The 12,678-nt window shown below is 40.2% G+C and overlaps 1 protein-coding gene and 1 pseudogene across 1 annotated transcript; one reads left to right on the top strand and one right to left on the bottom strand.

The window, feature by feature from the left end:
- Window positions 1–6,883: 6,883 nt before the first annotated feature.
- On the bottom strand, window positions 6,884–11,281 carry LOC107620311 (uncharacterized). The gene is made up of 4 exons (XM_021114484.1): window positions 10,490–11,281; window positions 8,932–9,001; window positions 6,990–7,123; window positions 6,884–6,907 (listed from the first exon to the last, which is right to left on the bottom strand). The coding sequence occupies exons 1-4, from the start codon at window positions 11,279–11,281 to the stop codon at window positions 6,884–6,886; spliced, it is 1,020 nt and encodes a 339-aa protein (XP_020970143.1).
- Window positions 9,294–9,389, top strand: LOC148579375 (small nucleolar RNA R71; annotated as a pseudogene).
- Window positions 11,282–12,678: the final 1,397 nt, after the last annotated feature.

Here is a 12,678-nt window from a genome sequence, read left to right as displayed (position 1 = left end):
GGAATTGTTCTTGGGCATAAAATCTCAAACAAGGGAATAGAGGTGGATCAAGCAAAAATAGAGGTAATTGAAAAATTACCACCACCTGCCAATGTTAAGGCAATCAGAAGCTTTCTGGGGCATGCAGGATTCTATAGGAGGTTTATAAAGGATTTTTCAAAAATCGCAAAACCTCTAAGCAATCTGCTAGCTGCTGACACGCCATTTGTGTTTGACACAGAGTGCCTGCAGGCATTCGAAACGCTGAAAGCTAAGCTGGTCACAGCACCAGTCATTTCTGCACCAGACTGGACATTACCATTTGAGCTAATGTGTGATGCCAGTGACCATGCCATTGGTGCAGTATTGGGACAGAGGCATGACAAGCTTCTGCATGTCATTTATTATGCCAGTCGCGTTTTAAATGATGCCCAGAAAAATTACACAACCACAGAAAAGGAATTACTTGCAGTGGTTTACGCCATTGACAAGTTCAGATCCTACTTAGTAGGATCAAAGGTGATTGTGTACACTGACCATGCTGCTCTTAAGTATCTACTCACAAAGCAGGATTTAAAACCCAGGCTCATCAGATGGGTATTGCTTCTGCAAGAGTTTGATATAGAAATAAGAGACAGAAAAGGGACAGAGAACCAAGTGGCTGATCATCTGTCCCGGATAGAGCCAGTGGAAGGGACGTCCCTCCCCTTTCTTGAAATCTCTGAGACGTTCCCTGATGAGCATCTATTTGCCATTCAGGAAGCACCATGGTTTGCCGATATTGCAAACTATAAAGCTGCAAGGTTCATACCCAAGGAGTACAATAGAATACAAAAGAAGAAATTAGTTACTGATGCAAAGTACTACTTGTGGGATGAACCCTATCTCTTTAAGAGATGTGCAGACGGAATTATCCGTAGGTGTGTCCCCAGAGAGGAAGCACAGAGAATCCTATGGCATTGCCACGGATCTCAATATGGAGGCCATTTCGGAGGTGAGCGAACAGCCACCAAGGTCCTCCAATGTGGCTTCTATTGGCCCACACTCTATAAAGATTCCCGAGAGTTTGTACGTAATTGTGACAGTTGCCAAAGAGCTGGTAACCTGCCTCATGGTTACGCCATGCCTCAACAAGGGATCTTGGAAATAGAGTTGTTTGATGTATGGGGAATTGACTTCATGGGACCTTTCCCACCATCATACTCAAACACTTATATTCTGGTGGCAGTGGATTATGTATCAAAATGGGTTGAGGCTATTGCCACACCCAACAATGATACTAAAACGGTGCTGAAGTTCCTCCAGAAACATATTTTTAGCAGGTTTGGTGTCCCTAGAGTACTAATCAGTGATGGGGGCACTCACTTCTGCAATAAACAGCTTTACTCTGCCATGGTTCGGTATGGAATTCGCCACAAGGTGGCCACTCCATATCATTCACAAACCAATGGGCAAGCTGAAGTCTCTAATAGAGAATTAAAGAGAATCCTGGAACGGACAGTAAATACCCGTAGAAAGGATTGGGCACGGAGCTTGGATGATGCTCTGTGGGCCTACAGAACAGCATTCAAGACCCCTATAGGGACCTCTCCATACCAACTGGTGTATGGTAAGGCATGTCACCTGCCCGTGAAACTGGAACATAAGGCCTACTGGGCAACCAGATTCCTAAACTTTGATGCCAAATTAGCTGGAGAAAAACGATTGCTCCAGCTAAATGAGCTAGAGGAATTCAGATTCACAGCTTTCGAAAATGCCAAGCTTTATAAAGAAAAATAAAAAAAATGGCATGACAGAAAGATGTCATCTAGAATCTTTGAACCAGGACAAAAAGTCCTGTTGTTTAACTCTAGACTCAGGCTATTCCCCGGGAAACTGAAATCCCGGTGGAGGGGACCATACGTGATTACAAGTGTGTCACCATATGGTTATGTGGAGCTTCAAGATATTGATTCTGATAAGAAGTTCATTGTCAATGGACAGAGAATCAAGCATTATCTTGAAGGCAACACTGAGCAAGAATGCTCAAGGCTGAAGCTAGATTAAAAGCTCAGCAAGGTCCAGCTAAAGACAATAAAGAAGCGCTTGCTGGGAGGCAACCCAGCCATGGGGCAACAATCCTCTAAGCATTTTGCCCTATTTCTATCTTTATTTTTTATATAGAGTTCATTGACAACAAGGTAAATAATCATTTACAGAAGACCTCGGCACACAAAACAGAGTAAAAGAGCTCAATGGCAAGAAAACGCCAGTAAAGGGCATTTTGGGCGTTCAGCGCCCAAAATGGGCATCCACTGGGCGCTGAACGCCAGTAATGGCAGCATTTGGGCGTTCAACGCCAGAAATGGCCACCCACTGGGCGTTGAACGCCAGGAATGGCAGCAACTGGGCGCTGAACGCCCAGGAGATCAGCATTTGGGCGCTGAACGCCCAAAACAGGCAGTGTTTGGGCATTCAAACGCCAGGAGGACAGGGAGGAGCCAAATCCAGTTATCCCACACGTATTTCCATTTTAATTTAAAATTTTATGATTAAATACATGATTTTATTTACATAAACATGTCAAGAACCCTGATTTCAAAAAAATCCTACCCTCAAAATATCAAATGTATCTTAATTCATAAGCACACACCCTCTTTGCAAAATCAATCCAACTCTTTTCAAATCTTTTCCAAAAACAAATCTATCTTTTTCACTCTAAAATCTTTTCAATATCTTTTTCATATTATCTTTTTCAAAAACCCAGATTTATCTTTTTCAAAAATCTATCCTATCTTTTCAAAATCAAACTATATCTTCTATCTTATCTTTTTCAACTCAATCTTTTTATCTTATCTCTTCCAATCTTTCGAAAATCCACCCCCACCCCTTTAAATTTGGGTTCGGCCTCCCCCCCTCCTCCATCAACAAGTGCACCTCGATCTCCTTCTCTCCCTCTCCTTTCTTTCCTTTTGCTTGAGGACAAGCAAACCTCTAAGTTTGGTGTGTTTATCCGAGATCACTACTAAGATCATGGCTCCCAAAGGGAAACAATCCACTCCAAGAGGCAAGAAAGAGAGCGTTCCAAAATCACTTTGGAATCAAGGGAAGTTCTTATCTAAAGAACATTCAGACCATTATCTTAAAGTAATGGGTCTGAGATCAGTGATCCCGGAAGTGAGATTCGATCTGAAAGAAGATGAATATCCGGAGATCCAGGAGCAAATTCGAATCAGGAACTGGGAAGTCCTAGCTAATCCTGAAACGAAAGTAGGAAGGAACATGGTCCAGGAGTTCTATGCTAACATGTGGCAGACTGACAAGCAAAGACTATCTGGAACTGCATGCTACGAATTTCGGACCATGGTCAGGGGAAAGATTGTTCATACCTCCCCTGACAAGATCAGAGAGATATTAAAGCTACCTCAGTTAAAGGATGATCCAGACTCCTTCAATAGGAGGATGATGAGAGCAGACATTGGCCTGGATAAGATTCTAGAAGACATATGTATCCCTGGAGCCAGGTGGACCACCAACACAAAGGGCGTCCCAAATCAACTCAAGAGGGAGGATCTCAAACCAGTTGCCAGAGGATGGCTGGACTTCATTGGGCGTTCTCTGTTGCCCACTAGCAACCGTTCTGAAGTCACAGTTAAAAGAGCAGTGATGATTCATTGCATCATGACTGGGAAGGAAGTGGAGGTTCATCAGCTGATTTCCACTGAACTCTACAAGATAGCTAATAAAAATTCAAGAGAGGCCAGGTTGGCTTATCCAAGCGTGATTTCTCTGCTCTGCAAGGACGCTGGAGTCAAGATGGGAATAACTGAATATATCCTAATTGAAAAGTCTATCACCAAGGCATCAATGGAGAGACAACAAGCACAGGAGGATCCTATCAAGAAGAGAGCACAGGAATTCCTTCCAGAGATTCCTCAAGCAGAATATTGGGAATATCTTGAGACGTCTATCACCAAGATACAAGAAGCTATGGAGCAAATAATAAAACAACAGAAGGAACACAGTCAAATGCTGACCCATATGTTTAAAGAACAAGAGGAGCAGGGACGTGACTTAAGGGAACTGAAGCGCCAAAAGTCTTCTGTAATACCAAGCCTCCCAAGGATCAGAGGAACTCCCATACCCCCAGAATAAAGGTTGTTAATTTCCAATTTCTGCCTTAACTCTGTGACAGTGTCCTTATAAAAAGTTTACCTTAGAAGTCATATAATAGTAATTAGTATCTATTTGATTTTATCTCCAATTAAGCTATAGTTTATTTTTCTCATCATCATTAAACATGAATAAAATAGTAGATCTTTTGAATAAGAAGCAATAAAATTTCGAGTTTAATAAAAGAAATTCTAATTGGTTAAATGTGGTGGCAATGCTTTCTGTCTTCTGAATGAATGCTTGAACAGTGCATATGTCTTTTGAATTTGTTGTTTAAGACTGTTAAATATGTTGGCTCTTGAAAGAATGATGAACATGAGACATGTTATTGATAATCTGAAAATCATAAAAATGATTCTTGAAGCAAGAAAAAGCAGCAAAGAACAAAGCTTGCAGAAAAAAAAAAAAAAGAGAAAAGCAAGCAGAAAAAGCCAAAAGCTCTTAAAACCAAAAGGCAAGGGCAAATAAAAAGGATCCCAAGGCTTTGAGCATCAGTGGATAGGAGGGCCTAAAGGACTAAAATCCTGGTCTAAGCGGCTAAACCAAGCTGTCCCTAACCATGTGCTTGTGGCGTGAAGGTGTCAAGTGAAAATTTGAGACTGAGCGGTTAAAGTCAAGGTCCAAAGCAAAAAGAAGAGTGTGCTTAAGAACTCTGGACACCTCTAATTGGGGACTTTAGCAAAGCTGAGTCACAATCTGAAAAGGTTCACCCAGTTATGTGTCTGTGGCATTTATGTATCCGGTAGTAATACTGGAAAACAAGGTGCTTAGGGCCACGGCCAAGACTCATAAAGAAGCTGTGTTCAAGAATCATCACACTGAACTAAGAGAATCAATAACACTATCTGAATTCTGAGTTCCTATAGATGCCAATCACTCTGAGCTTCAATGGATAAAGTGAGATGCCGAAACTGTTCAGAAGCAAAAAGCTACTAGTCCCGCTCATCTAATTAGGATCTGAGCTTCAATCAAAAACTCTGAGATATTATTGCTTCTCAACCTATTAGTCTTCTATTTTATTTGTCTAGTTGCTTGAGGAAAAGCAACAGTTTAAGTTTGGTGTTGTGATGAGCGGATATTTTATACGCTTTTTGGGGATAATTTCATATAGTTTTGAGTATGTTTTAGTTAGTTTTTAGTTTATTTCCAGTAGTTTTTAGGAAAAATTCATATTTCTGGACTTTACTATGAGTTGTGTGTTTTTCTGTAATTTCAGGTATTTTTCTGGCTGAAATTGAAGGAGCTGAGCAAAAATCTGATTCAGGCTGAAAAAGGACTGCTGATGCTGTTGGATTCTGACCTCCCTGCACTCAAAGTGGATTTTCTGGAGCTACAGAACTCGAAATGGCGTGCTTCCAATTGCGTTGGAAAGTAGACATCCAGGGCTTTTCAGAAATGTATAATAGTCCATACTTTGCACAAGAATAGACGACGTAAACTGGCGTTCAACGCCAGTCCTCTGCCCAATTCTGGCGTCCAGCGCCAGAAAAGGATAAAAAACTGGAGTTGAACGCCCAAACTGGCACAAAAACTGGCGTTCAACTCCACAAATGACCTCTGCACGTGAATTGCTTAAAGTCTCAGCCCCAGCACACACCAAGTGGGCCCCAGCACACCAAGTGGGCCCCAGAAGTGGATCTCTGCATCATCCATCATAGTCCACTCATATTTTGTAACCCTAGGCTACTGGTTTAGTATTTAAACAACTTTTAGAGACTTATTTTGTATCTCATGACATTTTCAGATCTAAACTTTGTATTCTCTGACGGCATGAGTCTCTAAACCCCATTGTTGGGGGTGAGGAGCTCTGCTGTGTCTCGATGAATTAATGCAAGTATTTCTGTTTTCCATTCAAACACGCTTGTTTCTATCTAAGATGTTCATTCGTGATTAACTGTGATGAAGGTGATGATCTGTGACATTCATCACCTTCTTCAAACCATGAACGTGTGCCTGACAACCACCTCCGTTCTATATCCGATTGAATGAGTATCTCTTAGATTCTTTAATCAGAATCTCCGTGGTATAAGCTAGAACTGATGGCAGCATTCATGAGAATCCGGAAAGTCTAAACCTTGTCTGTGGTATTCCGAGTAGGATTCAAGGATTGAATGACTGTGACGAGCTTCAAACTCCTGAAGGCTGGGCGTTAGTGACAGATGCAAAAGGATAGTAAATCCTATTCCAACCGGATCGAGAACCAACTGGTGATTAGCCGTGCTGTGACAGAGCACGTGAGCGTAGTTTTCACTGGAAGGATGGAAGGTAGCCATTGACAACGGTGATCCACCAACACACAGCTTGCCATAGGGGGACGTGCGTGCGTGAACAAGAAGACAGAGGAAAGCAGAGATTCAGAAGACAAAGCATCTCCAAAACTCCAACATATTCTCCATTACTGCACAACAAGTAACTTTTAATTTATGCTCTACTGGTTACTCACAATTCAATTGATAAACATAATTGACTTCCTGACTAAGATTTACAAGATAACCATAGATTGCTTCAAACCAACAATCTCCGTGGGATTCGACCCTTACTCACGTAAGGTATTACTTGGACGACCCAGTGCACTTGCTGGTCATGTGTGCGAAATTGTAAGAGAGTAACAATTTTGTGCACCACTTGTGCATACACTTAGTTAGACTAATCCCCTTTAAATCACCAATGGTCCACCCAAGAGCTGTTTTATTGCTCCTGAGCACTGTAATAAGCGCCTCTTCCTCACCAGGTTTCAAGGAAGAGCTAACAATCAATGGATAGGAATCATTTTTACCTAAAAACACATATTTCAAAGAAGGAGACAAAGGTTTTAGCTCAAGCTTGGGGACTTCTTCCTCCACTTTAGGCGTGCTCACCATGTCTTTCTGGGTTGGTGAATAATCAATCTCAAGTAATTTATAGTCAGAAAGGAGATCCAGAATATCATCAAGTACCTCAACTTCTAGTACTTCTTGAACAAGTAGTTCAAAAACATCAACTCTCATACACCCTTCAGAATCATTAGGGTGTTTGAGGGCTTCAAATACATTAAGGACCACCTGTTCTTCATTGACCCTCAGGGTTAATTCACCCTTTTGCACACTAATCAGAGCTCTACCTATAGCTAAAAAGGGTCTTCCAAGAATAATAGAGGACTTTTTATCCTCTTCCATATCCAATATAACAAAATCAGCAGGAAAAATAAATGGCCCTACTTTCACAAGTAAATCCTCGACAACCCCCACATGAAATTTAATAGAAAGATAAGCAAGTTGAAGAGAAATACGAGTGGGTTTTACCTCCTCAATTTGGAGCTTTTTCATAACTGAAAGTGGCATGAGATTGATGCTAGCTCCAAGATCACACAAGGCTCTTTGAATAGTGACATCTCCAATGGTGCAAGGAATTACAAAGCTCCCTGGATCCTGCATCTTCTCAGGAAGGTTATGTTGAATAATAGCACTACATTCCTTAGTTAACACCACTGTCTCTTTTTCCTTCCAATTTCTCTTGTTAGTTAATAGTTCTTTCATGAATTTAGCATAGAGAGGCATTTGCTCAAGCGCCTCAGCAAAAGGGATGTTGATCTGTAGCTTCTTGAAGACTTCTAAAAATCTAGAAAATTGCTTGTCTTTGGAAGCCTTCTGAAGCCTCTGAGGATATGGCATTTTAGGCTTGTACTCAAGAGACTTTGGCAATGTAGGATAAGTATCAAGAGAGACTAGGAATGGGTTATCTGCACGCCTAGGAGGGACTTGCCCCACCTCTTCTTTCATCTCCTCTGGAGCTTCTTATTCAACTAGCTCCTCATTGACCTAGGGGTGGCAACACTACCCGAACCCGCGGGTACCCACCCCGCCCCTACCCGCTCGGGGCGGGTAATTACCCGCCCCCGCACCGGGGCGGGTTTTAACGGGGCGGGTTCTTGTGCGGGGCGGGGCGGGGTCGGGTTTAGGTTGAACCCGCCCCTACCCGCCCCGGTATATATAATATATATGTAAATATATATATATTTTTAATATATAATATACGTAACATATATAAAATAATTAGTAAAATGATTAATAATATTATATCATATATAAATTTTTACTTTAATTTATATTATGTATGTAAATGGTGGTTATATAATTTTTAAAATTTAATTTTATTTGTTGGATTTAATAATTATAGGGGCGGGTAGGGGCGGAGCGGGTACCCGCAGGGGCGGGTTAGGGTTTAACATTTTACAACCCGTGGGTAGGGCGGGGCGGGTTTGATGCGGGTTTTCTGTAGGGCGGGGCGGGGTCAGGTAGAGCAAAAACCCGCCCCTACCCGCCCCGTTGCCACCCCTACATTGACCTTAGTCTCAGAACCAGTCACTTTACCACTTCTCAATTGAATGGCCTTGCAGTCTTCTCTTGGGTTCACCACTATATCATCAGGAAATGTACTTGGAAGCCTCTCAGGTATTTACTTGCTCAACTAGCCCACTTACACCTCCAAATTTCTAATGGAAGCTCTAGTTTTCTGCATAAAATTATTTAGTAGTGCTTCCCAATCAGTGTTCTTCTGGGGCTGAAAATTTGCCTGCTGAGGTGGTTGTTGCTGATGAGACTGAAATTGGTTGTTATTCGGATTGTTCTGTTGAAAACCACCCTGAAAAATTATTGTTAAAATCATGGGATCTCTGAGGTTGCTCTCTCCACCCAAAATTTGGGTGATTTCTCCACCCCTGATCATAGGTCTTAGAGTATGGATCATTATTGGAGTTTCTAGGAGCATTCCCCATATAATTGACCTGTTCAGTAGAAGATTGAGCATAATCATAATTCTCACCTTGCATAGAGCTACCAGTCATGTCATAAGGGGCCTCTTGAGGTGCAGTCTGAGTGTTGACAGCTGAAACCTGCATCCCACTCAATTGTTGAGTAATTAAATTCATCTGCTGAGACAAAAATTTGTTCTGAGCAAGAAGAGCATCAAAAGCTCCAAAACACCTTTCTTCTGAGGAGTCCCAGAGTTTACAAGATTCCAGTTTGATGAGTATAAATATTGGTTGTTAGTAATCCACTTAATAAGCTCAGTAGTCTCCTCTGGTATCTTCTTCATGTGCAATAAACTACCTGCAGAATTATCTAAACACATCTTGGACATTTCACATAAGCCCTCATAAAAGATATCCAGCTGAGTCCATTTAGAAAACATGTCCGGAGGGCATTGCCTAATCAGTAACTTGAATCTCTCCCAAGCTTCATAAAGGGTTTCACCATCTTTCTACTTGAAAGTCTGAACCTACACCTTCAACTTAGTCAGATTTTGTGGTGGGAAAAATTTAGTCAGAAATCCAGTGACCACCTTATCCTAAGTATCCAGACTCTCTTTGAGTTGAGAATCTAACCACAATTTTGCTCTATCCCTCACAGCAAATGGGAAGATCATGAGTTTGTATACCTCAGGATTCACTCCATTAGTCTTCACAGTATCACAAATCTGCAAAAAATTAGAAATAAGCTGATTTAAATCTTCCTAAGACCATCTCCAGTAGGGAACTCATCCCAGTTCCTGTTTATGGCCCACCTGTCATAAAAAGTAACTCCACATCGACTTTTGCATCATAAACAGTAAATAAGAACTCAAAGTATCTCTCTCTTCTCCATTAGGAGGAACTAACTTTAGTCTCTGTTGTGGTCTCACTTAATTAATTAATTAAAATACTTAAAATAAATGTAATTAATTTTTTTCAATAATATAATTTAAATTTATAAATTTAAAAATAATTCACTATTAAAAGATATTAATATTAAATAAATTCATATATAACAATAATACACAATATATAATTCGGGATTACACTAATTTGTAAAATTACTTAATAAAAAGAAAAACATAATTAAGCTCTATAGTTGACGACAAGCATTGTGAAATTGCCATATGTGTTCAATTAAGTCCTCTTTCAATTATCTATGCTGCTGCCTATTTCGAAGATGGGCATTTCTTTGGAGAAATTGATGGTATGGTGCAAAATCTTCTTCTCCCAGCTGAGGTTGTGATAAGCCATTTTCGACATCATCATACTCTAAGCCTTGAGAAAAATTTCTTGCATAAGTGTCTCTTTCATCCTCAACAATCATATTATGCAATATAATCATTATGTTGGCAGTTTCTTCTTTTTCCAAAAGCGATTTGGACCACGTATAATTGCAAAGCGTGCTTGCAACACTCCGAATGCTCGCTCCACATCTTTTCTTTGCCCTTCTTGGTATTGTGCAAATAACTTGCGTTTCTCCCCTTGTGGATTTGAGATTGATTTGACAAATGTGACCCATTCAGGATAAATACCGTCTGCTAAATAGTATCACATAGTGTAATTGTTACCATTAATAGTATAATTTACCTTCGGAGCACGGTCATTTAGAATATCATCGAACACTGGAGAACGATCTAACACGTTGATATCGTTATTTGAACCAGAAACTCTAAAGAACGCATGCCATATCCAAAGGTCTGAAGATGCTACAACCTCAAGTACTATGGTTGCAACTCCACGATAACCACTCATGTACATACCTTTCCACGCCTTTGGACAATTTTTCCATTGCAAATGCATGCACTCAATGCTACCCAACATGCCAGGAAAGCCACGACCCTCCGCCATTTGTAGCAGGCGTCGAACGTCATTTGGATTTGGTTTTCGCAAGTATTCATCCTCGAACACCGAAATGACACCTTCAACAAATTTTTCCAAGCATTCAATTGTAGTGCTCTCGCCTATGCGCACATAATCATCAACAGCATCAGCTGCTGCGCCATATGCTAACATTCGTATCGCAGCGGTACATTTATGGAGTGGTGACAAGCCTCTTCTTCCAGTTGCATCAACTCTCTGTGGGAAATACCGATAGACGTTTGAGAGAGTGTTTAGTATCCGAAGGAACACATGTCTTCTCATTCGAAATATCTGTCGGAAAATGTTAGCATTATACATCGGTTCATCTGCAAAGTAATCTTGAAAAAGGCGATCATGTCCTACTTCTCGATCTTTGTTGATCCATCTATGAGGAGTTGGGATAGAGCTTCTATCGAGATCTTCTTCATCTGAATCTTCAAGTAAATACTCATCGATCCAACTATCTATGAGTGTGTTATCTTGCCGTCTTTTTTTGCCATACAAAGCCTCATTAAACATATCATCAAAATTTCTAGCCATATCTAGAAATGTAATTTTTAGTTCTCTTTCGAGGTGAGAAAAAAGAGTTGAAGTGGAGTTGCAAAGTCCTTGATAGTTGATATTTATAAGTGTGTCTACAATAAGTACCTACTCCTCAACGGCTAGGTTTACAACGGCTACTTAACGGCTAGTTTTGCAACGACTAATTTTGCAATGGTCACTTTCATGAACAATAACGGCACAATAATATTGACTAATTTAAAAAATTACATCGGAAATAAATAAAACAAACTACATCACATACCAGTAATATGCAATAAAAATAAGAACATACTACATAACTCTACGAATACAAGGAACCATTAAGTAAACCACTTGGCGATTATTTTCTCACATGCAATCTCATGAAGAGCTTGTCATTTTTTCACTCATTGTAGATGTGTCAGCATTAAGTATTTGCATATCTGATGAGCGGATAATTTATACCCTTTTTGGCATTATTTTTACTTAGTTTTTAGTATGTTTTAGTTACTTTTTATTATATTTTTATTAGTTTTTATGCAAAAATTACATTTCTAGACTTTACTATGAGTTTGTGTGTTTTTCTATGATTTCAGGTATTTTCTGGCTGAAATTGAGGGACCTGAGCAAAAATCTGATTCAGAGGCTGAAAAAGGACTGCAGATGCTATTGGATTCTGACCCTTCTACACTCGAAGTGGATTTTCTGGAGCTACAGAAGCCCAATTGCCACGCTCTTAATTGCGTTGGAAAGTAGACATCCTGGGATTTCCCGCAATATATAATAGTCCATACTTTGCCCGAGATTTGATGGCCCAAGCTAGCGTCCAAAGCCAGCCTAAAACTTTCTGGCGTAAAACGCCCAAACTGGCACCAGAATTGGAGTTAAATGCCCAAACTGGCACCCAAGCTGGCGTTTAACTCCAAGAACAGCCTATGCACGTGAAAGCCTCAATGCTCAGCCCAAGCACACACAAAGTGGGTCCCGAAAGTGGATTTCTGCACTATCTGCACTTAGTTATTCATTTTCTGTAAACCTAGGTTACTAGTTTAGTATAAAAACTACTTTTAGAGATTTATTTTATATCTTTTGATCACTATTGATCTTTGATCAGTTTTATGCTATCATAGACCATTGTACACGTTTGGGGGCTGGCCTCACGGCCATGCCTAGACCTTTTTCACGTATGTATTTTCAACGGTGGAGTTTCTACACCCCATAGATTAAGGTGTGGAGCTCTGCTGTTGATGAGCGGATAATTTATACGCTTTTTGGCATTATTTTTACATAGTTTTTAGTATGATTTGATTACTTTTTAGTATATTTTTATTAGTTTTTAATTAAAAATCACATTTCTGTACTTTACTAGGAGTTTGTGTGTTTTTCTGTGATTT

Source organism: Arachis ipaensis, chromosome B10 (genome assembly GCF_059453495.1).
Source record: "Arachis ipaensis isolate K30076 ecotype BB chromosome B10, ASM5945349v1, whole genome shotgun sequence".
NCBI lineage: Eukaryota > Viridiplantae > Streptophyta > Magnoliopsida > Fabales > Fabaceae > Arachis > Arachis ipaensis.
The sequence above is the reverse complement of the archived record's forward strand: the minus strand, read 5'-3'. Positions and strand labels throughout refer to the sequence as shown.

Coding starts and splice junctions, on each gene's coding strand:
- LOC107620311 (XM_021114484.1), bottom strand. CDS start 11,281: ATGTTTAATGAGGCTTTGTATGGCAAAAAAAGACGGCAAGATAACACA. Junction 7,124..8,931: donor GACTGGTAGCTCTATGCAAG/GTGAGAATTATG, acceptor ATGATTCTGAAG/GGTGTATGAGAGTTGATGTT. Junction 6,908..6,989: donor CACCAACCCAGAAAGACATG/GTGAGCACGCCT, acceptor ATGTGTTTTTAG/GTAAAAATGATTCCTATCCA.